This window comes from Tachysurus vachellii, chromosome 25, assembly GCF_030014155.1.
Source record: "Tachysurus vachellii isolate PV-2020 chromosome 25, HZAU_Pvac_v1, whole genome shotgun sequence".
In the NCBI taxonomy this organism is placed as follows: Eukaryota; Metazoa; Chordata; class Actinopteri; order Siluriformes; family Bagridae; genus Tachysurus; species Tachysurus vachellii.
Window position 1 is genome coordinate 12,075,114 of NC_083484.1, and position 27,118 is coordinate 12,102,231.

The following is a 27,118-nucleotide window of genomic DNA, read 5'->3' on the forward strand; positions in this document are numbered from 1 at the left end:
TTAGAATTATTATAGTGTGGTTCAATTCATTCTAAGAAATAAACACACATTTGTTGAATTATATTAACCGGAAAACATTAATAATATAAGCAGCGATGACTAATATCTAATATCTATCAATAGTTAATGTCTTTGTCTCTGAACTTTATCATAAGATCTCAAGATATAAGAAGGCATAACAAGAATCCATCACACACACTGGGTTTGTGTTTTTTTTGAGCATGGTAATAAAGGTTGTAACTCTTTCAGTTTAACTAGACAACACAAAACGGCTGGCTTCTGTCATGTTGTCAGTTTTGTGTAGACAGTGTGTGCTTAGTTAAAAGTCATTAGTTAAAATCCTTCTAAAAGCTAAGGTTGTGTTTCACACTGTGCAGTCCACTAACACACTTATAACTTATAGGCTGCATGAATCTACAGTCTGGGCTAGAAGGAAATCAGCCACAGACTTCTTTACACTGATTTGTTTATTTTAAAAATACCTTGGTGGTGCTTCTTGATTTCATAAAAATGCAAAATAGTTTGCCTTATGACAAACACCATGAGTATTAGCCTGCCAGCCCATTTCAACCAACCATCCTACCAACCAACACAAGTACTCACTCATCTCATTCATTTTCTACCGCTTATCCGAACTACCTCGGGTCACGGGGAGCCTGTGCCTATCTCAGGCATCATCGGGCATCAAGGCAGGATACACCCTGGACGGAGTGCCAACCCATCGCAGGGCACACACACACACTCTCATTCACTCACGCAATCACACACTACGGACAATTTTCCAGAGATGCCAATCAACCTACCATGCATGTCTTTGGACCGGGGGAGGAAACCGGAGTACCCGGAGGAAACCCCCGAGGCACGGGAAGAACATGTGAACTCCACACACACAAGGCGGAGGCGGGAATCGAACCCCCAACCCTGGAGGTGTGAGGCCGAACGTGCTAACCACTAAGCCACCGTGTCCTCCCCAACACAAGTAAATACATATTATTTGCTGGAGCAAGTAAACACATTAACTCTATACTATAGAGAAACCTTGTACACTGTGATCAGGAAATGTCAGAACGACAGGACAGAAATTCTCAGAAATTACTCTCACATATCTTTCATTCTGTCTCCCGTTTGACAAATGAATGCTTTTTACAAACCTGGAAGCCTGTAATTACTATCATTATGGAAAAACTACATATATGAAGGCATTATATTTGATTCAGAATAGGAACCATTCCTTAAGAGGTGACAATAGCTGACATCATAGGCTAGTTACATGTGCAACCACTATCTTAAACCATACTATTACTATGCCTATATTGTGATCAAGTTTAATTGGAAAAAATGATCAGGGAGACATTTCAACAGGTTTTCCATATTAGGGCAGATCTGTATCTTTTAAGACCTCCAAATATCCTATACAAAATGTTCTTCACCAGTTCCTAAACCTCAAGTACATCAATTCAAAAATGGTCTCAACTAGAAGAAGCTATCCATACTCTTCACCATTATTTTAGTTTGTTTAAAGTAAAAATGTAATTGATTGAAGGAAAATTGGGCCACCAGTTTATCCCATTAAGACAGGATTTATTTCAAGATGAGCCGATCATCTGATGGTTAATACTTTTGCATCAGGACACAGCAGTGGCTCTAGGTGTCAGTCATAGGTTTTTAATTTACAAACTTTGACTAATTGCTCGCACTAAACCTCTAATTGCTGTACAAAAGCGTACATCGGTTACGTCTAATAAAGCAAGCCTATTCAATCATGTTTGTAAAAAAGCGCATGTGTCTGCCCAGTGTGTCATCTGTGCCAATTTCCTACTCATAATTGATTATTTCTTCAGTGAATGTCATCAATAAGAATGTTTAATGGTCATTGATCTAAACGAGACAGAATACACTAAGACAGAGAGAGAGAGAGAGAGAGAGAGAGTGAGAGAGACATGCAGAAAAAAAAGATACTGACCTGCCGACTACTTGACGCTGACCCATTGAATCATCAGGTCTGAACATGATGTCCAGTCTGTCGCTCTGTCTGAGCACGTGAGGACTCAAAGCACAGCAGTAATTCATTTTTAAATGAAGTCATCTTCACTATTATTCGCTTTTGTTGCTCTCACGTTCAGATTTTTCGTTCGACCCAAAATCCCTTGCTATACATATAGCAGTGCAGTCATATGCTGCTTGTGACTAGACAGCACGTGGCCGTGTGTCCTTTGCTTTAGTAATTGTAAAGTCTTTTCACTGTGCAATGTCTGCAAACGTGGTGCCATTTGTGCCAGATGGACTAGAGACTGGAGTGGAAATGAAAGATGTGCGATGGCCAGGAGGAAGTGTCGCAGTGCGAGCAATCTGGAGCCTGGAATGACAAGTGCCAGAAGCTTGGCTGTCACTGGAATTTGGCGTAGAAGCTTCTGGATTGACGTTTTTTATTGCTATTGCTATTGCGTATATAAAAATCTCCAGTAGGGACTTCCATGAAATCACCATCAATCTATTTCTTATTCTGTTTGTACTTTCAATAAGTTGCCGTGAGAAAGCAATAAATTCAGCAGATTTTAGCAGATGAGTCATTGTTTGAAAGTGATATATATCTAAGCATAACCCTTACTGCAATATGGCATTTGGTAAATCAGTAAAGATCAGGTTTGTTGAGACTGCATGATGGACCAAAATTTACAATTAGACATTCAGTTTGATGAGAATGCTTGCATTATAAGCGCTTGGCATATAAATGCACTCTCTATGGTTTGTAAACATGCTTACAGTATATGTGTTTTGTTGCCTCCTTACTGGTTTTACCACTGGACATTAAGCATATTGCAAGAGCTAAATGATTAAATAATTTCATGTTCGCTAATATGACCTCATTACATCTGGCTGCCCAATTAAACTGGTTATCAAAAGAATGTTTATAGCATTGGTGGATACAGACAGAGCTGAAGATGCTTCTGTGATCATATAGAGGATTCTAAAATGCCTATAAACGCACACTGTTAAGTTATAAAGCAGGGCCGTACATGTTTTTATAGAAATTAATGAACAGACAGATCATTTAATAGAAGGAAATGAAAAAGTTCTTCAGCTTTATTAAGCTACACCAAACTTTACCTTGTACATATAGAAAAGTCATCACGGACAGTCAAATAAGACCTGAGCCAGAAGAGGGCTGTTCCCTTAACTCCAACAACATTTTCCAGTTTATGAAGGAGAATTGAATGATCAGTGGTGTCAAAAGGTCAAGCACAAGCAATGAGATGCGAACCTGATCAGTGATAACTAGTATGACATTTACTACTTTAACCAGTGCTGTCTCTATGCTGTGATAAGGCCTAAATTCTGACTGAATCATTTCATGAATGTTATTCTTATGCCTGTATGAGCATAACTACTGTAATGAACCTAAAGGAGGCACATGGTGTCAAATCCATAAGCTAAGATTAAAAAGTGAAGGCAAACAATCTAAAATTCAATCCAAACAATCGTAACTGGGAGAAAAGGTGCAAAATTACAAACGTATGGCTGGCAAAGAACATACACCACATAGAAACCCGGAAATGAACCGAAAGTGGTTCAGAATTCCGATCAGGGCTCCCTTATTCGGTGATTGGATGAGACGTTACAACTACTGTGCTGGATCTTGGAGAAATAAAGGGATATATGATATTGTCCTAACTGACAGAGGTTGAGGTCAGGTTTTTTTTAATTAGGTCTGTGATAACAGCTTGTTTAAAAGTTTTAGTCAAATGGCCAGTGATAATGGAAGAAAATATTACAGTTTTTAATTCTGTATTAAAGAATGCTATGGAATAAAATAAAATTACACCTGACAATCTGACAGCTAGCAAAACTTTGACTGAGCTGTTTTAAAGCCACCAGGACAAGTGGTGTTATTCAAGTCGGTTTCTTTTTCTTAATGACTGACACTACTTAGTGTAAACTTAAATGCTACTTAATCTAGTTATTAAAAAACTAACTTTTTTTTTTACTTAGTCATTTGTAATGCGTTATAGAGTCTTTATATACATTAGTGAAGAACACTGTTTTGTGATATCTGGATCCTGCCTCATATGTGAAAATGAGCTCATTATTGTTCATCCTGTAGCTTGCTTGATTCCTTGAAACATTATTCAACATTGTGTAGATTTTTATGTAAACTTTGTTTTTTTTTTTTATACAAGTCTGTTCCCTTATTATTGTCCAACATATTATATTACATTTGATTTTTGTTCTTTTATTGTTCTGTTGTTAAAAAGAAAAGCAAGAACGCTGAGCATACAGGCCTGGTTTAGTAATATTCCAAATAACAAGTGCTGATTTGCATATGCAATGGCCTTTTGTGGGTGATTTGCAAAGGAATAATCACATTGATGACGTGATGTGCAATATCGGGGGAGGAACAATATTTAAATGAGGTTTTAGCATGTGCTGTTTGTTCTCAAGTTCATATCTCATAGAGAGTCACAGAAATTGAAACAGAAACCTCAAGCATAACAGCAACTAAACCATTCAATTCAGTACCTGCTGCTCGGCCGATGATACCATATCCGCTGATCTTTCTTCTTAATTAAATTTTGTTAAACAAGAATTTGGGGGGCATGGTGGCTCAGTGGTTAGCACCTCCAGGGTTGGGGGTTCGATTCCCGCCTCCGCCTTGTGTGTGTGGAGTTTGCATGTTCTCCCCGTGCCTCGGGGGTTTCTTCCGGGTACTCTGGTTTCCTCCCCGGCCCAAAGACATGCATGGTAGGTTGATTGGCATCTCTGGAAAATTGTCCGTAGTGTGTGAGTGAATGAGAGTGTGTGTGTGCCCTGCGATGGGTTGGCACTATGTCCAGGGTGTATCCTGCCTTGATGCCTGATGACGCCTGAGATGGGCACAGGCTCCCCGTGACCCGAGTAGTCCGGATAAGCGGTAGAAAATGAATGAATGAATGAATAAAGTATTTTTTAACAACAAGGAACAATGTTTATTACCTATAGCACTTATTATTACCAGAGCTGATGTGCTCGCTTGGACTGTTTTTGATTATGACAGCTGTTTTGTGCAGGTCCATTTGCCTTCTGGGATATATAAAAAATTTACAGTAGAATCTAGGAGGCAGTCATCTCAGTATATCTCACCTACTGTTTAATAAATACGAAGAATTCAGACATATTACTCCCTTGTAGGGTAGTAGGGTTATTCGGGACGAGCTCCTGCAAATGGACACCAATCTAAAGATAAAAATGCAAATGTTAAAGATGCAGATCTCCATAGACTCATTGAAACATTGTTGAGATCCATGTGCAGGGGATAGAGGCTCATGCTATTGCCAAGGGTGCTGAATTATTTAGCATTCAGTAAGCTTCAAGAGAAGAAAAGAAAGAAATCGCGACTGTCTGTCTCAGAACATATGATGATGATGATGATGACAGATAATGTCCTGATGTTGAACTTACACACTTTACACTATACATACACTTTACACACTATATATATATATATATATATATATATATATATATGTATGCACACCCACAAAACTCCAACTCACTGTGATAAAAAGGCTGTTATTTCAGGCTTCGTGAGCTGATCTGACCTCCTTTCTCTGCCGTAATGTGCAGAATGTGCTTTGTGAATGCTCACCAGCACATTTGTCGTCTCCTGGGACTTGTGAAGACTAGCTAAGCATGAGCAGCAGTCACGTGTAGTACCGCTCTACAGCACACACCACACTTTCACTGTTTCTGTCTCACTCTTCATGCCAAGAACTAAAAGTCGAACCTGTAATTGGACACGAAACTGGATGTTGTTTTTGTTGTTGTTTTCCGCTAAGTAAAAAAAAAAAAATTGTCCTATTTACATGTTATTCAAATCACACCGTACCCTGTTCTGTCTTTAGGGAAAAGGCTTCAGCTTCCCTTAACCGCATTACAGTGTTCAGCACTTTGGCAGCATTATGTTTCACTGAGGATGTGGTGCTCACAGGGCAAGGCACATAATTGCATTTTGTGTCACGTGTACTCCGCTGCTTCACATATCATACCCGGTTCTCAGAATAACAAGACTTTTAACGTTTATAAAGTCACAAGGACTGCAGTAAAGTAATCCTATATTAGTAATGAACTTTATATATACTGACCTCCTTGATATTAATGCTGGAGAGCTAAGGACTGACTTTAAGCTCTATAGGTGTGGGCACAGAAGATGTGAGCTGGTTCTCCAGCATTCTATATTTTGTTTTATGCCAGAAAATGTGATGAAGATCTATATATTTTCATAGATATTTTAGAGAAATCCTTTCACAATCCCTTAAGAATCACATAATTCTGAAAATTGATGAATGAAAATCCTGAACACAACCAGAAAAGTCTAGCGTTTTCTAACCACACCCAAAAATAAATAAATAAATAAATAAATAAATAAATAAATAAATAAATAAATAAATTAAAATAAATTAAAATAAAATAAAATAAAATAAAATTTAAGATTCCATTCCTGAACTGAACTGAAGCTCAGTAGAATTGCTGATATTTTGATGTCTGGTATCTGATTACAGACTGAATTGATTTATTTTGTTTTAACTGAATTTCACTAAGCCACACAACAGCTTGATCATAGCACGACATTCACTTTGACAGTCAAAATATTAAACATCTTCAAACAGAGTCGCGTGTTTGTTAAACATTTCCTTTTAAAGTTGTAGCGTCTAAATAATACAATAGCCGATACAGCAGACCACAATCTGTGTCCTTTCTTTTTCAGTCCAGTGATTATATTCTCCCAAAATCTTATTGTGTCATAGTGTTCAAAACTTTTTCTCTCCATAGTGGAAATTAGTGTACAGAAGTACAGAAAGCCAATCTGATTGCCAGTGTACAAAAATATCATATGCTCTTTGAGCCATGGGTAAAGTGTCAGTGTGGCTGAGGCAATAGATGCAAAGAGTTGCTCAAGGGCACAACAGTCTCAGGCTGTCCTGGGATTTAAACCTCATAACTTTCTTGTTACTAGCACAGAACCTTCACTAATACACTTCTAATTCCCTGTATAAATGACACTTTATTAAATCAGAAGTGCAGTGTAGCTTGTGCCACAGTGTATCCACATACTGTATACTAGCAAGCACAAGACAAATGAACTTCCTGGCACGGAGATCATGGTAAAGGGGAACCAGTGCCTCAAGTGTGGACTGCACTGTGTACTCTACCATATAGTGTATGAATTCTAGAAGGTTTGTATCGTGTCGTCTTCAAAGAAACACTAACCGGACGTTTCCGAGTCCATGGCAAATGACGACAAACACACCACTAGCTTTAGCAGAATCCAGTGAATTTTTAAAAATCCCACAACAGGATTGCTGCAGTGGCATCGATCATCTTGACGTTGTTTTCTCCTCTGTGTAGATGCATTGCACATGATATTTGTACGGCAAAATGGTGTAGAATTGTGTAGAAGTATACAATCTGGGATGCTAGCTAGTTGGTTAACTAGCAAGCTACAGGTACATTATTACATATGTACATTATTACAGTTTGTTAGCTACCATTATTTTAGCCTTTACAGGATTGGGGCAGAACACTGGAACGTTTACTTGCTGATAAATGTATGATTTGTTAATCCCTATCTCTTGTATGCATGCATGTAAACAATGAGTTATGATTCAAGGCGAGTGTCTACAAACAAAGACTTCTGTGATCTCTTTTAAGGTATTACCAGATGCAGGCTAACCTTCCTAAAGCATGCACGGTGAGAGAAAGAGTTGACTCTTTTTTTATCAACTATGGAAACTATGTTCCTGCACTCGGGTTTGAGCGTTAGTGTTTAAAAGTTTTCAAATTTACTACCAGATCTCTTGCAAAGTTTAGAGCAAGTCCAGTGATTCGGATTTAATATTTTTATACTCAGTACAAAAATGTATTTATGTTTTAGATCAGTATTTTAGTAAGGCATCTAAATCAAGTTGCTGACTTGACGGAATACATGAATAACAATGAGATTGAACTTTAATAGCTTGATTATTTGAAGAACTTTTTCCGGATTTCTTGTGCCGTACCAGGAAGCTGGAGGCTGTGTAGAAAATATTGCTTTTTTTCCTCTTTCTCTCTGCACCTTCTTGGCTCAGTGAAAGCTAGATTCATTGTGCCAAAAAAGCTACAAAGAAAGCAGGATGGTACATCCTGAGACAGTGCTATATTTAGTAATGAATGTGCTCAATTTAAAATGACTCACACTGTATGTGTATTATTCTGGAATGGGACAGAGAGACATCCTTTGTGTCGTCTGTGCTCAGACTTCGCATCGGTTTTCTGTGAAGAACCACAAATACAGAGCTCAGGCTGTTGCTAGCTAACAAACAGCGATCATAATAATAATAATAATCAAATAATTCATTAATATTATATTAGTTATATTGTGTTAGATTAAACTGTTTCATTATTAGTGCTACAGATATCTTCCTATCATTTCTCATTTTCCTTCATAACTTTGTTGATCATAACTAATTTATCTAACAGTATTTACACATTTTTGATAAATGAATAAAAATTGATATTATAAATTAGGGGGAAAAGCATGAGGCTTCAAAGTAGTGTGCAGTCCTAACTGACTGAAGTAAGTGTGCAGTCTGGAAAGTGTTTTCCAGTACAGCCATGTTTATAGGCTGCTGTGCATGTTGGGAGTTTGAGCTTAAGGTATTGTTCGACATAACAACAGTGCTTCTGTATGATTTACTTTTACATCATATTATAGCAGAAGAAATCAAGTCACATATGGAATATTCTCAAATAAACACAAATTAGTTTATGGCTATAAACTATAACTCATAGCTTCTGAAAATCACATTGGGAAATAATAGTATATAGTGGAAAGGATTTGATTTTATAAGCTGACAAATAATGAGGGTGGAAGCCATTTTGAAAAAATCCTGGCACAACGGTAGCACCATAGCGCTTACTGATTTGTTGATATGCAGCTTATTTAAAGGACCTAAGTTTTATTGATTCCATTTATTATTATATTTTAACCAGCCGGTGTCATTTGATTCTGAGGCTTGGACAACGCGTCTCGTTTGCGGATATCTGTGCTGTGTTTGACCCAGTCATTGCACGGCTGGAGATAGAGAGATAAAGAAGGAGAGAGCCATGTGGTGTGCACAGCAGTCCATAGATGGCCAACCGTGCTGCATTGCAGAGAGGCAGATGATCTGTACACATTCACTTTGAAGCTCAGGTTTCACACCAGGCAGTCTCAAGATAAATGTTATGCTGAAAGTCTTGTAGCAGTACCAGCATCAGATTACTAACACAGACACAGTTCTGCTACAGGCATGCACCTTTTATATGCAGTTCTATTTATTTTAAATTCACGCTGTTTATATAGAACACTGGGGACCGTGCACCAAATGATCAGGAGTTTGTTCATCCATGATCGTTTTAAGTTTACTTTATAACTTACCCTTGACCTACATTTACATGACCTGAGCAATAAAGGTAATTAGGCTTAGGGTTTGGGGCAGAGTCAGTGTGTACACCCTTTTATGACTCTTCATACAAAACTGATCAAAAAGCTACCAACATTGATCTTGTTTTTTAATGTGACTAAATTGTTCATAATTTTTCACAATTTTTAACTCTTTGCCACCAATTCTGCCACTGTATGATCAAGTTAGGCTTTAATAATGAATTGTGCTACAAAACCAATGTGCACTATGAGAATTTCAATACATTACTGAACAAAATAAGTTGAAACCTGGATTTAAAACATTGCATTTACAGCATTTGGCATTTACAGCCATTGATAATGGCTTATTGATGGCTATTGCTATGGGATAATGGCTTGTAGGCAATATTGAGCTAGTGTTAAGTTTCTTCAGAGTTTGATACGCCGTTGTAATAAAAACCAATCAGCTGCTCTGAAAACGATCTTCATTACTATTATTATGCCTGAATGGAGTGACTATGGTGAGGTTATACTGCTTCAGGAGATCAGCAAAACATCAGCTAACCCGTTCAGAGCTTTAGTCAATGCAAACCTTTATAAACAACCAGCAAAAAATTTGAAATTGATATTATATCAGTAATACAGATTTAAAGGCATTCAAGTCAGGACCACTAAATATCGAGCCAAAGTCAACAACAGAAAAGGTAAAACAAAAGAAAATGATAACAAATAAACAGAAAAGAAATGATAGAATGGACATTTTGAATGATTTTTGAGGGTTGTGTGGAGTGAGGCACCGAAAGATCAACAAAAGCCGTCGGAAATCACTCTTTTACACTCGTTCACTGTTTACTATATAGACCATTGTTCTAAGTACAGTATAGAGCAGTTGTTAAAAATCAACATCATCATGAAATCAACTTAACCTGGCATTAAATAAGCAGTTAAATGTTATTAATAATCTATAGATCTAATAAAAGCAAATGACTTTTATGAGCAAATGAGCGAATTCATCCTCAGAAATACTTTTCAAGCTCAAAGAGGTTCTTAGTGGTGTACATTCATTTTTCCTTTGATTTATGGTGCATGATGGGCTCTACTGTTTTAGGACCACCAGAACTCAAACATTTTAGTTTTAGTCAATGAGAAATATATAATATAATAAGAAACAGCCAAGGCGGCTTAAATAAGATCTCCGTCTTCCTGTTTTTGACCTGCAGTTTTTAGCCTTGTGACTGAAAACCAAAAATACCCCAATGTTTTGTAAGGATTCTGCATTGTGCCTTGTGATTCTATTCAGGGGACAAAGTGGCAAAGCCCCAAAAAAAAAAGCAGTAAGCACTGAGGCACTATCAAGTTGTGAGTTGACACAGATTCAGTGTTGCCATGGCAATGCGTGTTCCAGTTCTTCCGTGTTCTATATTCACATCTTTCTGTTATCCGTCTGCAGCGTTCGCAACACAAGCCTCATTTAACCAACTCCACTTATGAGCAAGCCATGTGAAGCTAACGGTAATTTATCTTATCCCGAGCCGTCATCTTTACCTCACCTCTGCCTCTGTAGTGCTCTAATTAATCTCAGCGGTAGCAGGATGATATATGAGGAAGACAGGAAGGTAACCGGATGGCCTTTTCCTCTGTGCCTTGAGGTGGTCAGGTCTCTTCAGGTGCGCAGTTTTCACATGGAGGATAAATCCTAAACCTGCATACACTGGGGAAAGAAAGAGCTTTGCTTAACCCTGACATTTTAAAACTTATAACTTTTTTTTTTAAATATTTTTCTTTAAAATCGAACCGCCTTATTTTATCTTTACTTTTAAACAATGTAAACGATATGAATATTGATGATACACACACCAAACACCTCAATATGCTAGATGTTTCATATTACAACCTAAACAGTAAAATAGCCATTGTACATGTTCATTAGTGAAATGAATCCAAGAATGCTTGCTTTTTTTTTTGTTACAGTTCATTAAGTTCTTTTGGAATCAACTCTGAATGAATGTTCTTTTAATGTAGGAAAATCCTGCATCTTTCTGGATTTCCTGCATCTTTCCTAGTAGTCTGACGCTGCATTAGATAGGAGCCGGAGCTCCTTATGTTTACTGGAAATACTTTAGCAGTGTGGATTCTTCAGTGAAAATTAATTTTAGTTCAGAGATTTTAAAGCTCAATTGTTATTGTGCTAATTACATGTGATTGGATAAGTGCTTCATTGAACTATGCTTCTTTTTTTTTTTTTTTTGGTAAGTAGCTGAAAAATTCTACTTTCAAACATTTTATTGTCAATTCCATACTTAGTTTGTTATATAAAAGATACAAGGGCAGAGGTGGGAGTAAGTCACACATGTGCAAGTCACAAGTAAGTCTCATGTCATGAATGTCAGGTCAAAGCCAAGTCGAGTCTTTTTTTAATATTTGTAAAGCCAGTCTCAAATTTGCGACTTAAGTCTGACTCGTCAAGTCGAGTCGCCCATCTCTGAGTCATTTAACTCTGCATCTCTGCACAAGGGTATATATTACTCACTCACTCACTCATTTTACCGCTTATCCGAACTACCTCGGGTCACGGGGAGCCTTGTGCCTATCTCAGGTGTCATCGGGCATCAAGGCAGGATACACCCTGGACGGAGTGCCAACCCATCCCAGGGCATACACACTCTCATTCACTCACACAATCACACACTACGGACAATTTTCAACCTACCATGCATGTCTTTGGACCGGGGGAGGAAACCGGAGTACCCGGAGGAAACCCCTGAGGCACGGGGAGAACATGCAAACTCCACACACACAAGGCGGAGGCGGGAATCAAACCCTCAACCCTGGAGGTGTGAGGCCAACGTGCTAACCACTAAGCCACCGTGCCCCCCGGGTATATATTAATGATATTGATTCCGTTTACATACATTGAATATACATATATCTTTTGATGCACAACTTGACTTTACGGGCTTCTAATGAAGCTTTTCCATGTATTAATGAATTAGCAACATTGGTCAGTGGAAAGGATTCTGAGCTGATTGCTATGTAACCCATCCTGTCATTGTTGATTTCACTCAGAAGGTCAGCTCATGTTTTGGGTGCAGCCTCATAAATTATATTAGTTCGACAAAACTTAGATGTTCCAATGATGAAAACTGGATTTTGTTCAAGTTTCTGTTCAAATTCTCTTTGTGGCATAGCCAATCACGTGACCATATATAAATGATTTATAAATTTAAAGAAGACTGGACAGAGAAGTAAGTAAACCAGTTAGTCATTCATTTAGTCAGCGCGTCTTTTATTCATACTGTATGCATAATAAGATTACTATATAAATAAAACCACATGAGGTGATCACACTTAATCTAATTTATTTCTGTTGCTAAACCAGTGAAAGGTATTTTTAATATGTATTGGCATAGAGACCAACACGCAGAATTTGTAAAACAGTATTTTTAAAGGAGCAAGCCTTTTTTTAGCATGTTAAATCTCTCAATGTTGTGACTCACACGCCTCCAAACAGTGTGACAAGGAACCAGAAATCCAGCTCTGTTTCTTCTTTCTGCCTACAGTTTAATACACTTCCTTGTTTTTTTAAGGATTTCTTAAAAAGTGTTTTAGTTGTACGTGATGGTTTCTCAATGGTTGGTTCCTCTATTCCTGTTTCCTCATTTATGTTACTCAGCATAATGAGGAACTCTTAAAGGGGAATGTGTAGGTTGAGTTCATATTTTTTGGCATTCCATTCACGTTCCATTCCTCCATCCATCTATCTATCCATCCATCCATTCATTTATCTGCCCGTCCACCTTCCACCAATCCATCCATCCATCAGCCCATCCAACTATCCATCCATCCGTCCATCAATCCATCCATAAATCATCTACTTATCACACATCTTTCTTTTTCTGTCTCTGTCTCGCTTGCCATCTGTCCACGTTTGCACCATAGATGTCAGGGAAGAGAGTAACACTTTTTCTCACCATGACACATTATTTCTGATTGCTTCAGAGATGCTTGTATTTGTATTACTTACATCTTCTTTGTCCTAGATTGAGCAACATGGACGGTTGTATATTTACATTCGTTATGTTAAGAAAAAGTTAGATAGAAATTACTGAAACCTAAGGAGAATTACATGAGTAACATTGATTCTGATTGGTTATAAGCAGGTTTTTAAAAAAAAGTGTGTCACATAAACAGGTTTTGAATATGATTGTAAGTGTGATGTTTTGTTTAGGATGATGTTTAGTATTTTTGGAAGAAGTATGCAGTCAGCAGTCAACAATTGGGACAGTCGTTCCTTTAAATTTATGGTGTCTTAAATTTTCTGCTGTTTGGTGGCTTTGTGTAATCTGACAAACTGCTTATATAGAGAGATAAAGAAAAAAATAGAGGCTGAGAAGAACTGAGTGAACACGCCAGAGTTTATAGCTGCAGTAACATAAGTGATAACAGAAACCAACTTGCTTTAAGACTCTTCAATAACAATGAATGTAACTACAAATAGATTTATAAAATGTCTTTTGTTTTGATCTTTAATAAATTTTAAAAAAAAAAAAGTTAAGCAAAATTGTTGGCAACTAACTGTCGTATGAATTTTTTTTTTTTCTTTTTGGAAAATGGAAAGTCAATTCTTGGTTTCAACACAAACAGAACACACCGGTTGTGTGACCATAAAGGTCCATCTTTTAAGAGTTCTTGCTTGAGTAGATCTCTAGGAAGGGTACAAGCCCAGAAGTGACAGTGTGCAGCACCGAGACAAGGTTCCAGACAGATATCAAAGGATGTAAACACACCGATCTGCTCCATTAGTGTGTTTATTCACACACCCAGAGTCACATTGCAGTGTCTGGAGCTTCATCAATCACATGCAAGAACACACACACTCTCTCACACACACACGCGCGCATGCACGCACACACAGCCACCATTTCCTCTTCATTGCAATCCAGGTTTGTTTATACAAACTTTTTAGGATATGATTCCTCTACAGTTATTGTTATAAGTAAGCCATTTTTTCCCCGAGTCCCAAAAAGATGAGCTACTAAAAACAAGCTCCAGATTCCAGACTCTGTGTCTACTTTGAACCCAACATGTTTTACTATGTACTCATTCTTGTTCCTTCTTTAGCAGTGAGCGAGTTTATGCGTCTAAGGCCCAAGCAAATGTAAAATGTTTGGATGGAGGATTTCAGAGAAGGGTGTTTCACAATAATTAGACAATGATGAGCATTACTGGCAGCTTTTTATAAAATTAGTGTGAGAGCAGTTTTCCAGAAGTGTCTGTTCATCATCTGGTATTCTAGTAATCATATATTCACTGACATAAATCAAGTTTTACACAAAGAGTATATGGAATATTTAGAATGGTTTACAAGAAAAATGGTTTGCAAGAAGTTGGTTTGCTTCAGGAGAACATGAAACATGTTCTCCTGAAGCAAACCAACTTCTTGCAAACCATTTTCTGGTTTAAACATAAATCCATTTTCATATCCATTTTTGGTTCTGTTAAATTTGGCATATACACAAAACAAATTAGTTCCTCTTATCACATTTGACGTGTTCTAAACAGTCCTTTCCTCTTGACTTTCCGTAAAATTAGTTATAAGGATATGAATAGGATGTTATTGCAAAAAGTGAAACATTCTCAGTCCCGAGACTTCTAAAGAGATGTCTAAAACAGACAGCCGGAAATCCTGTCAGAGAACTGTAGTATATTACATGTATGACTACTGCTCACTGTTGAGGAGTTCAACAGCTTAATGTTGGTTAAAAATTTAACTATTTTTTTTTTTATCTTTGACCATAGCATGAGTTTTGGTGCCAGATGGGCTGGTTTGAGGATCTCAGAATCTGCAGATATCCTGGCATTTACACACACAGCGGTCTCTAGGGTTTTCACAAGAAGGTTTGAGAATCAAAAAGGATCAAAAAGGTTCTTTCTTAAAGGCAAAACTGTCTAGTTTATGAGAGAGCTCAGAGAAGAATGGCATGACTGATTCGAGTAGATAAGAAGTCTATCGTAACTAAAATAATCACTCTGTACAGCAATGGTGAGAAAAAAGCATCTCAGAATTCAGAACTTTGAGATGGATCAGCTATAACACTAGAAGACTGTTTCGGGTTTAACTATTGCTAGTCAAGAACAAAGGCTACAGAGACAAGATGATGTTTTTCCAATCTTCAGATGATTTCAGTCTTCATCTGAATATCCTATATGGTTTTATTATATCATATTTTTTATTGTGTGTTTTAAGCTGACCATATATACGTGACCTTTATGGCCACGTTCTCTTCGCTGTGTGTAATATTTTTAATACTCAAGTAAACCATTTTAATACTCAGTCACTAATGGACAATGTCTTAAGGCTTGATCTAAATATAAAGAGTGTTTAGAGCTATTATTTATTACTGTTTAAAACAGTAGATGGCTAATTGGCCCACGGCAAATGTTTCAAGGTTACCATAAACAACGGCTCAACATGAAGCCTGGTGATGAAGACAATCATCAATCATATAATAATTCTGTTCTGGTAGAAGTCACATGCTGGAATAAATTGCCATGACTGTTTACGTTCATCGAGTGTCATGTTGAGTGTGATGTTTCATGTCACAACAGCTGATGTCACTTGCTAATTTCTGATCTTCAAATAATTATTTTTAGCCTTGTATACAAAAGACCTGTCTAATCGATTGATAGTGTAACGGTAGTTCTGTTTTCACTGAGATGACGTTGCAGACACAACACACTGGACACAGACGCTTCTTAGATTATCAACGATGACACAGCAGATACCTGGCACAGAACGCATGCACATGGAATTGAGCATGTCCTACTAACCCCAAGCGCCTCCATTTTAAGTAGGTTCTAGTTTCTAAACTTCACACCGTTCCCTGAACTCATCTGAATAATAAAGAACAAAATTTACATACAGGGTAATATGCAGCGGCATTAGCTCACTGGCCTAACGATGCATGCTTGACATTTGCTTTTCATTTTGCTAGCCAGTAAGTGAATAAGAGTACCTTTTTGGCTCTCAATGGAGAAATCCTGGGTGTTAATTGAACTGTTGTAACCGGTCCAGATAAGAGTATTTTAAAATTAATTTAGAACGCTTTCATAAAGATGTTATAATTCTGACTTTAATCTTTTAATTGCCACATTCAGATGTACCGATTTGTAATCACCTCTTTGCAGTTGCATAGAACAGTCCACATCTCAGCATCATATGTATGCAATATTATACTGTATTAGCCACATCCTTTGTGTGCGTGTGTGTGTGTGTGTGTGTGTGTGTGCTTCAGCACTGTATGGGTTAAGCTAACACTTTCTGACTCAGCTCTGTATGGTTTTAACTGTCATTTGATGACAATTAGTGGAAGGATCTGTGTGAGAAGACATAGAGGGTCATAAAGGCAACAAAGTGATGTGTAGTGGAGCTTGAGAAGTTTATCGCTAATGTATATGGTCATAGTAGTGCATTTTGGGATCTTAGTACAGTAGTGCATTAAGGGGTTATAAGAGTGCATTATAATGTGCATATGGTAGCTGTGCATTGTGGGGTCATAGAAGTACATTGCAGTGTGTGATCATAATAGTGCATTGTGTGGTCATAATAGTGCTTTATATGGTCATTGTAACACATGGTGGGACCATAATAGTACTTTCTTTATATGGACTTTGTAGTGCATTGTGTGACTGTAAAAGTACATTACAGAGTAATTAAAGTGCATTTGGTAACTATGCACAGGGTAATGCACAATAATGTGATCATTATAGTGCATTATAGTTCTGTGGGGTAGGGTTCTGTAGTGTAATAAACATGTATTAAATATAATATACGTTACTTGATATAGATTATTCAGTATTTATTGTTCAAATATTAGTCTCTCTATTAAAAAAAAAAGACATTTTGGAATCCTTATATCAAACCTTTCATTTCAACACTCCTGTACGTTCATTCATATCATATAGTGTTTGCTCTCGGCACTCTCTAAATCCCCCAGCAGCTGTGGATAGAAGGATAGAATGCTTTTTCCCTAATAAGATCTTCATCTTTTAAGTAACGCATGTAATTAGTTCTCCCTCAGCTTTCCTATCACTAATCCCATGGTGATATCATTGTAGAATTTTTTTCTTCTTCACATGAGCACATTTAGAGCTGTAAGTTCTTTGTATAAAGATCATAATAGTTCTAATATAATGCGATCTAATGTGTATCGATTCTCAAGAAATCGATACACATTAGAGCCACTACTCCTACATGAGCTAGCTATCTTTACAGAAGTCTGTGATTTAGGTACGGATACATTTTTACATCATCAGTTTAGTTTTTAGCCTTTAGTTTAAACTAACTATCAATAGTGATCGTAACTCTGAGCGTGCTATCAGTAATCTTCTGTGATAGCATTTAGTTAGCAATTTTTTGAGGTAACTTATACATAGCTACTAAAAAGCTATCATTAGACTTCTGTGCTGACTTCTTGCTATTTATCATTAATCTTATGTGGTAGCAGTTAGTTAACTGTTTTCTGAGGTAACATTTAGCTTTCAATAATAAAAATAACTGTTTTCTGAGGTAACATTGATGTTAATCGATTGATTGAATCAACATTGATTAATCTCAAAAGTACAGTACATTTCTGAGGTAACCTTTTATCTAACTATCAATACTGTGCTGTGATAAAATTAATTAACTATCAATAATAACTTGAGGCAACTTTTAGATATCTCTTAGATTTCTGTGGTAACTATAAGCTAGCTATGATTCATTTTCTGTGGTAACTGCTTACTATCCATTATCGATATTCAATGTTTGTTTTTTTTCTTATCACTCTTTGGTGAACTTGTGAATCATCCTTAATTTATTTCTTTTTTATTAAATCTGAAGTGAAATGTTTTTGTTATTGAGTCAGGCTTCTTGCTGGGAAATGATGGACTTCTTAGACTATAAAACAAGAGCGGCTGTAATTACAGGTAGACAAACAGCCGACTCTATTTGTTATCCGAAGAAAAGAAACGTTTACTAAATGGACGGATGTCTTACCTCGTGTTTGTGTGCATGTGTGCGCTTGTGGGCATGTGTGTGTGCATGTTCGCCACGTGAACTGAGAGTGTCTGAGGTGTGGTACATGTCTGTCTGGAATTCAGGAGGATGGAGGAGATGCTAATGGCCACACACACAGAACACAGACACACACTGATGCTGTATCTCTGGGTAGAGCTCATTAGGTCTTAGGCGCTTAGCCACAGCTCATTCTCTGATTGGCTGAGGGAGGAGGAAAGACAGCTCTGCTCTCCCTCCCCCCGCTCTGCGTGTTTGAGAGAGAGAAAGTGATAGAGTCGGAGTGTGTGCGTTCTCTAGAACGGAGAGGAGCCGAGACAAGCCGACAGCCTCTTTCAGTTCAGAGCTCTAGTGCTGCATACTCCAGGGATCTTTCTCTCTTACTCTGTCTCACTCACACACAACCAAAACACACACAGTAGTACAATCTGCTACTACTTAGTCTATGGGCTTCTCTTCTTGTAAAGAGCAGCATCTCAATTTTGAGCATTCACGTTTCTTTGTTTGAGTTCTTTCGGCACAAAAGTCGTCCTTGAGCAACATGGGAAGGCAGAGCCCCGATGCCACTAGCACCACAACGAGCACCGGATCATGCTCCAGCTCCGGGAACGGGCGCATGCAGCGCTCCCAGAGCCGCATGAGCCTGTCTGCCTCATTCGAGGCACTGGCTGTCTACTTCCCTTGCATGAACTCGTTCGACGAAGAGGAAGGAGGTGAGAGAGATCCTGGTTCTTGGATATTGGTTTCTGGTGAGATGGAGAGATAGGAGAAGAGGAAGAGATGGATGTGTGCTTGGATTTTAAATTCTCTTACTAATGTAATGCTGTATGACTGATGTTTATTTCAGTGTCATTTCTATCAGTAGTTCTTTAACAGATTGTTTTAGATTTAGACATCAACCTCTTCGGCTTGCCAAAATGATTTGTTGAGCCGATCTAACATCTTATATTCTAATAACTTATTCTATTTCTACGTAATAAATCTAATAGAAAAATTATGCTGTGTTTTGATCAAGCCTCAGCCAAGGTTGCCAGCACATATCCTGACCTTGAAGCTTCAGTCTAGCTCTTGCGTTCTCTCAGTTTCTTGCTATTAATAACATATTAAAACCAGAGTAAACCTTTGTTTGGAATCTTAATATTTGTAATGTTGTCTATTCAGTAATCTTAAGCATGCTTGATCACAAACATTCCAGACGATTCTCTGAGAAGGGAGCTTTCATTCGGCTCGGTTTGATTTAATAACGAGAGCAGGATTAATGAGGGAACAAATTTTCTTGCTGGAACTGGCATTTGGAAACGGGTTTTTTTTTTCTCAGAGGTAATTATGACCCTGTTAACGAGGGCATGTGTACTAACATTGCTGATTAGTGAGGTGGACTCGGTGGGCACAGTGTCTGCTCAGAGTCAGTGGAAGAGGAGGAAGATGCTGAATCAGAAGTGTGTATGTGGTGTCCATGGGTCTGAAAAAAAAATACTTTTAAGACTTTGATGATGTTTATAATTTAGGTTTGTTCCCATTTTGGGACTCTCATTGCGACTCTCATCGCAGGATTGGTTTCTTTAACTTTTGTAAATTAATATGTAATTAAATTATATGAACATTATAATAAAAAATTAAATACTGCAAGTAAAGGCAACTGCTAGATCTGCTAATATTTCATGGGCTTTTATAGTTAAAAAATATTTGTGTCTTAAGTCATATTAGAAATAGAAATATCTAGTTAGCTAGTTACCATTACAACATGTATAATGTAAACATACTATTATACATGTTTCTCAAACTGTGATCATTCATTGCTTCGTCATGTTTAAGGGATTCATAATTATTAATATTTTAGGCAAACATTTCATAAAAATCCTACAAATCCTGAATACTACCTTAACTCAATCAGTTATTTAACAGCAGTAATAACATCAGATAACGAGCTGCCCAAATTTAATTTGTGCTTAGTTTTGAATGTCGACAACGTTTTCATTTTCCTGTTCGCACAGGTTACACACAAACGATAACTTACTCCTATGTGAAACTTTCACACTGAAAGGAAATGAAATCCAATGGCTGTGCATGTTGTATTGTTTTCACTACTGGAAGAACCAGTCATCTGGTGCTCCGTCCTGTTTATTCCAAACGACAGGTCTGTGTGAGCCGATGCTGCATTCGGATTCTTTGCACAAATTCTATTTATATAATTATGCCCTAATTAATATATATATATATATTAATATAGATAATATATCTCCATTTTCAGTGGTATTAGAAGATGCTTTGCATATTGCAGGATTGTAATATAGAATACATTGTAATATAGAATATATTGTATATATATATGCGTGCGATTGGTCAGTGCTTGTTACATTCAGAGATGAGTATCATGTCTGATAGAACGAGTCAGCTGTCACCTTGGATCAGCTGAGGAGAACCAATGCAGTGTGCATGTGTGTCCATGTAATGTTTAGAGAAATGCCTTAAAAGAATAAAGGCCCATGAAATTGCAATAAACCTCTCAAATAATTTCACATAATTTTTTTTTTTCCATTTCTATAATTTGCAATTTTTTGTATCAGCAAAGCAGGCTCAAATAAATTAGTCCCTTCAGATGACAAATCTAGCAGTGTTTACAGCCTGGGCTAGAAAGAAATCAGCCCCATCGTCTACTTCCAACCTTCTGTGTAGTTTTGATTCCTGCTTTTGATTCCTGAAAATTAAAAATCAAATCCAAATGCATTCAAAAAATCAAATGAGATGACCCAAAATCAGCATTTTTTTTTTTAATTTTTTTTATGTATTTATCCTTGAAAGCCTTTGTAGCCTTTCGTTTCACTGTAGTTACTGGATACAACTTTGAATGTGAACAATGAATAATATGCTATGGGAGGTTATAAAAACACCAGGTGCAAAATATCTATAATATCTTTGCATTTTCACAGCACTATTTTGGTCATTCAAGAAAACCTTGATTTGCTTCTAAGGTGTTTATGGTATCTTTTCCCTTTTGCTCCCTTCTATATGTGTAGATATTTTGCATTTCTGTGCGATTCTAAGAGAAAACTCTGATCATAACCAAGCAACATTATGTTGATTTATTTTTTTATGACATGACAAAATATTTCTTTCTTTCTGCAAAACTTCTGCTCTGAATTCATGACTAAGAACGAATATTTTTTCTTTGGGCCTCCGTGTAGAAGCAGGAGGAAAGAAGCTGCGCAGCACTGTTCAGAGAAGCACTGAAACAGGCCTGGCTGTGGAGATGAGGAGCAGGATGACGCGGCAGGCCAGCCGCGAGTCCACCGACGGCAGTATGAACAGCTTCAGCTCTGAGGGGAAGTGAGTATCATAGACACACACACACATACACACACACTTACAAATATACTGTCAAGCAACTTTTTTCTGTTTTGTTGTTGGTGTAGAGTTTTAACAGTAAAAGATTTTTCTCTTGTAGCCTGATCTTTCCCGGAGTGCGACTCTCATCAGACAGCCAGTTCAGTGACTTCCTGGATGGACTAGGCCCCGCCCAGTTAGTAGGTCGACAGACTTTGGCTACACCTCCCATGGGTGAGTGCTGAAAATATACCCATGCAGTTTTACTAACCTGTCTCCTTTGCTTCAATTGATATACAAATGCTTTGTGTTCCATGAGGTACGATAATAGAATGTAAAGTATCCCTGTTACTTATCCTGGATTTCTTCCTTCTGTGCCCAGGCGACATTCAGATCGGAATGGTAGAAAAGAAAGGAGCTCTGGAGGTAGAGATCATTCGGGCCAGAGGCCTTGTGGGTAAACCAGGATCTAAGGCACTGCCAGGTAAGATTAGATTATCAGTCTGTAACATGATGTCATGAGGGTGGATCAAGCCATTTTGTCTAACCTAACTGCTGTCCCTCTGTATGTGTCCAGCCCCTTATGTGAAGGTGTACTTGCTGGAAAACGGGGCATGCGTAGCCAAAAAGAAAACAAAAGTAGCACGCAAAACCTTGGACCCTCTTTATCAGCAGCAGCTGTCCTTCGAAGAGAGTCCAGGGGGAAAAGTCTTACAGGTGAGCAACATTTTCCACAATATACAGTAGTTTCTCCAGGAGACACTGCTAGGTTTAACACAGAACTGCAGACAACAGTGCACAAAGTCAAACCATAGAGTCAACTATATAGCACTATACATTAAACTATACACAACACTACATCAGAGACTATACACAACACTATACAGTAAACTATACACAACACTATAAACTATACACAACACTATACATTAAACTATACACAACACTACATCAGAGACTATACACAGAACTATACAGTAAACTATACACAACACTATAAACTATACACAACACTATGCAGTAAACTATACACAACACTACATCAGAGACTATACACAACACTATACAGTAAACTATACACAACACTATAAACTATACACAACACTATGCAGTAAACTATACACAACACTACATCAGAGACTATACACAACACTACATCAGAGACTATACACAGAACTATACAGTAAACTATACACAACACTATAAACTATACACAACACTATGCAGTAAACTATACACAACACTACATCAGAGACTATACACAACACTATACAGTAAACTATACACAACACTATAAACTATACACAACACTATGCAGTAAACTATACACAACACTACATCAGAGACTATACACAACACTACATCAGAGACTATACACAACACTATACAGTAAACTATACACAACACAATAAACTATACACAACACTATGAAGTAAACTATACACAACACTACATCAGAGACTATACACAACACTATACAGTAAACTATACACAACACTATAAACTATACACAACACTATGCAGTAAACTATACACAACACTACATCAGAGACTATACACAACACTATACAGTAAACTATACACAACACAATAAACTATACACAACACTATGAAGTAAACTATACACAACACTATAAACTATACACAACACTATACAGTAAACTATACACAACACTAAACTATACACAACACTATACAGTAAACTATACACAACACTACATCAGAGACTATACACAGAACTATACAGTAAACTATACACAACACTATGCAGTAAACTATACACAACACTACATCAGAGACTATACACAACACTATACAGTAAACTATACACAACACTATAAACTATACACAACACTATGCAGTAAACTATACACAACACTACATCAGAGACTAGACACAACAATATGCAGTAAACTATACATAACACTATACAGTAAACTATACACAACACTATACAGTAAACTATATACAACACTATAAACTATACACAACACTATACAGTAAACTATACACAACACTATAAACTATACACAACACTATACAGTAAACTATACACAACACTATGCAGTAAACTATACACAACACTACATCAGAGACTATACACAGAACTATACAGTAAACTAGACACAACAATATGCAGTAAACTATAAACAACACTATGCAGTAAACTATACACAACACTATAAACTATACACAACACTATATCAGAGACTATACACAGAACTATACAGTAAACTATACACAACACTATACCAGAGACTATACACAACACTACTGTATACTGTAAACCATACACAACACTATACATTAAACTATACACAGCACAATACATTAAACTATACACAACACTATACATTAAACTATACACAACACTATACATTAGACTAAATACAACACTATACAGTAAACTATACACAACACTATACATTAGACTATACTACGATAACAGAAAATAATTACAATAAGGTTGTATTTGTCTCATATATGGTGACTCAACGCTAGCGTTTATCAATCTCTAAACTAATCTAATTATTCTAATACCTCAGTGCACCTCAGTAGGTGACTGGAGACAGTAGTAGTGGTGTAACATTATTTCTTTTTCATTATCATCAGGTCATTGTGTGGGGAGATTATGGACGAATGGACCACAAATCCTTTATGGGCGCCGTTCAAATACTTTTAGACGAGCTGGACTTGTCCAACATGGTGATTGGCTGGTTTAAGCTCTTCCCCCCATCCTCCCTGGTGGACCCGACGCTCGCTCCTCTGACTCGAAGAGCATCACAGACCTCCCTGGACAGCAGCTCTGTGCCGTTCAGCCGCTCGTAGCACAGCGCTAATGACTAGCGTGGTTGTTGTAGCATCATCCATCATCCTGATGGTGGGAGATTTTGAGATTTGAGGCCAGTTGCTGCCCCTCCCCAGTAACACACACTGCATGCTTGGTGTCGTCTTCTGAGCCTGTTTCTTAGGGGTGAAATCGGTCCTGTGTTTGCTCGCAAAATATAAAGAAATAAACAAATAAAAGATGATAATACTAATAAAAGATAAATAAACCTAAAGCCTCGCACATGTTGAGCATGGAGACCGACCCCTACAATCGGGGAACAGCCAGATGAAGGAAATGGACCTGTTTTTTGTCCTTTTCAAAGCCATGGGGTTCTACACAAAGCCCATATTATTGCTCATTTGTTTCTCTTCCATTACCGTTCATTGTTCATTTGTATGTGAACGGATGAAGAGCGTTACTCTTAAATGGGTCATGCCATTTATTCAGACCCAGAGTTTGTCATATGGAAATAAGTTCGTATTAAACTGTCTGCACTCCCCAGATATGCACACGATCGCAAGCAAGACTGTTTATAGAAAATTTTTTTTTTGTAAAAAAAAAAACAAACAAACAAAAAATCGCAATACTGAGAAGGATATTATCAACAGAAAAGAGACGCTTCGAGATTCCCCGGATGAACGCTTTGGAGCGGAATGATATTTCTGTTGATGTATGAAATTTCAAAGGGACTCTTTTTTTTTTTTTTCCTTTTGCATGGACACAAAATTTAGCTGATCTTAAAGAAACAAATATTTTCATGAGATTGCAACTTGCAAAAAAAAAGGAAAATAAAAAAAATATACACAGTTGAAACAGATCAGCCATTTTTTGAAAATTTCTATTATTTTTAAAAAGAAATTTCACTAGTGCATGGTTTTCATGGGGAGTAAATGCAATGGTGTGGTTTAAAAAAAAAAACATAGGAATCCTGTTTTATTATCCTGAAGCCCGTGCCAGGGTCTATACTGTATTTTTACGGACATTACATTTAAATAAGGACTATAGAAATTATTTACAGGGAGAAAAAAAAACTTCATGTGACACAAAGAAAATGAAAAATGTATTATTTATGTCATTGATAAAGGAGATCAGAGATCATGTGCAAATTATACACGTTTCTTTTTCTCTCTCTTGTCCCAGGGTAACTTGCTGCTCTTGTCAGATTTCCCCCCCTCAGATACCGTTCCCACATTTACGCAGGGCTGATCAAACAGTCTTGCCATTTTTTACTCCATTTGGACTCGATTAGATTTAACAAGCATGTTGAGATGGATTTTCTGCAACATGGCTTGGGCACAATGAGCAGTAACAGCATGTTTTGATAAAAATTTGGAAAGGAAAAAAAATTATATATATATATATATATATATATATATATATATATATATATATATATATATATATATATAATTTTTTTTATTTCTTGTACAGTGCATGTTCACTACGTTTCTTTGGCCCCTGATTGAATTTTAGGAGAATTTGCCTGGGTTTGAATAAAACATTCCACCAATTTTGTCCAATTTTGTTTTAAAAAACAAAAAAACAAAAAAAAAAGATGGGAATTTTTATATCCTGGAAACAAAGATTCTCTCCCAGTATTCAGGATGAAATGATCCCACGATTCATTTACAAATGGTTTCCTGCATCTCATGGACAGTTTCAGTATTGCGTAGTGCAGTTTTACACACATGACCCTGGAACTGGGACAACATGGACTTTCGCATGACATGAAAACTTGCCATGATAGAAAATAGATTTCTATTACTAGATTTTTGTCTTCTTGCTTAGTTTTCAGAAAGTTCCTTTAATATATTTTTGTTATTTTATTTACAAGCCAACGCCAGATAATCTTTTTTTTTTTTTTTTTTTTTTTTTTTTTTGGTGATTATCAAAACTTTGAGATAATTCTTCTAGGTATAATGTCAGAATGGAGTTACATTGAGACATTATTCCTCTTCCATGTTAAGTGAAATCTATTTTGATGTTCATTCACTATCTTTCCTTTTCACTATTGAGCTATGTATAGTTTCTCTCTGATTTGAAAATTGTATATATTATATGTCATAAGTTATGGAATTTGGATTTAAAGAAAAAAAATAAGCAGACATCTATAGATAAGATCGCATGGAATTGGGATAATGTCTCAATCAAAAGTAAGACATGTTACATGCCCTCTTTGAATGCCTTCTCTTTTTTTTCTGGTACAATGTGTTCATGCCAAGGCTATGTCTTGGTTAAGTATGGTTGAGTACAGAGATTTATGTAAGTTATTTTTCAAATTAAACAATAAAAAAGGGATATTACACTGAATGAGTTGGAAATCTTGGTTTATTAAAACAAAATAGAACAAAAAAACTGAATAGATTCAAATAGTACATTATTTAAAATAAATTAAAAAAGATATTGAGAAATGTAAGGAAGCAGAGTCTCTTCACAATGAAGCTGATTATTTTGCAATAACAGCACTTACCTTAGTGCTTTCTTCCACTTA

General features: G+C 36.9%; 1 protein-coding gene across 2 annotated transcripts in view; it reads left to right on the forward strand.

The window, feature by feature from the left end:
• rims2a (regulating synaptic membrane exocytosis 2a) overlaps positions 1 to 25,167 on the forward strand; it is a 167,193-nt gene extending 142,026 nt beyond the window's left edge. Inside the window, exons 1-6 of one of the 2 annotated variants that reach the window (XM_060861273.1) lie at positions 18,668 to 19,186; positions 21,659 to 21,800; positions 21,919 to 22,031; positions 22,180 to 22,281; positions 22,375 to 22,514; positions 24,411 to 25,167. In XM_060861273.1, the coding sequence (XP_060717256.1) occupies positions 19,015 to 19,186; positions 21,659 to 21,800; positions 21,919 to 22,031; positions 22,180 to 22,281; positions 22,375 to 22,514; positions 24,411 to 24,626 (885 nt within the window). In that variant the 5' untranslated portion in view covers positions 18,668 to 19,014 and the 3' untranslated portion in view covers positions 24,627 to 25,167. Of the gene's footprint in view, positions 1 to 18,667; positions 19,187 to 21,658; positions 21,801 to 21,918; positions 22,032 to 22,179; positions 22,282 to 22,374; positions 22,515 to 24,410 lie in introns of those variants that run through there. The other variant, XM_060861272.1, reaches the window with a different exon arrangement.
• Positions 25,168 to 27,118: the final 1,951 nt, after the last annotated feature.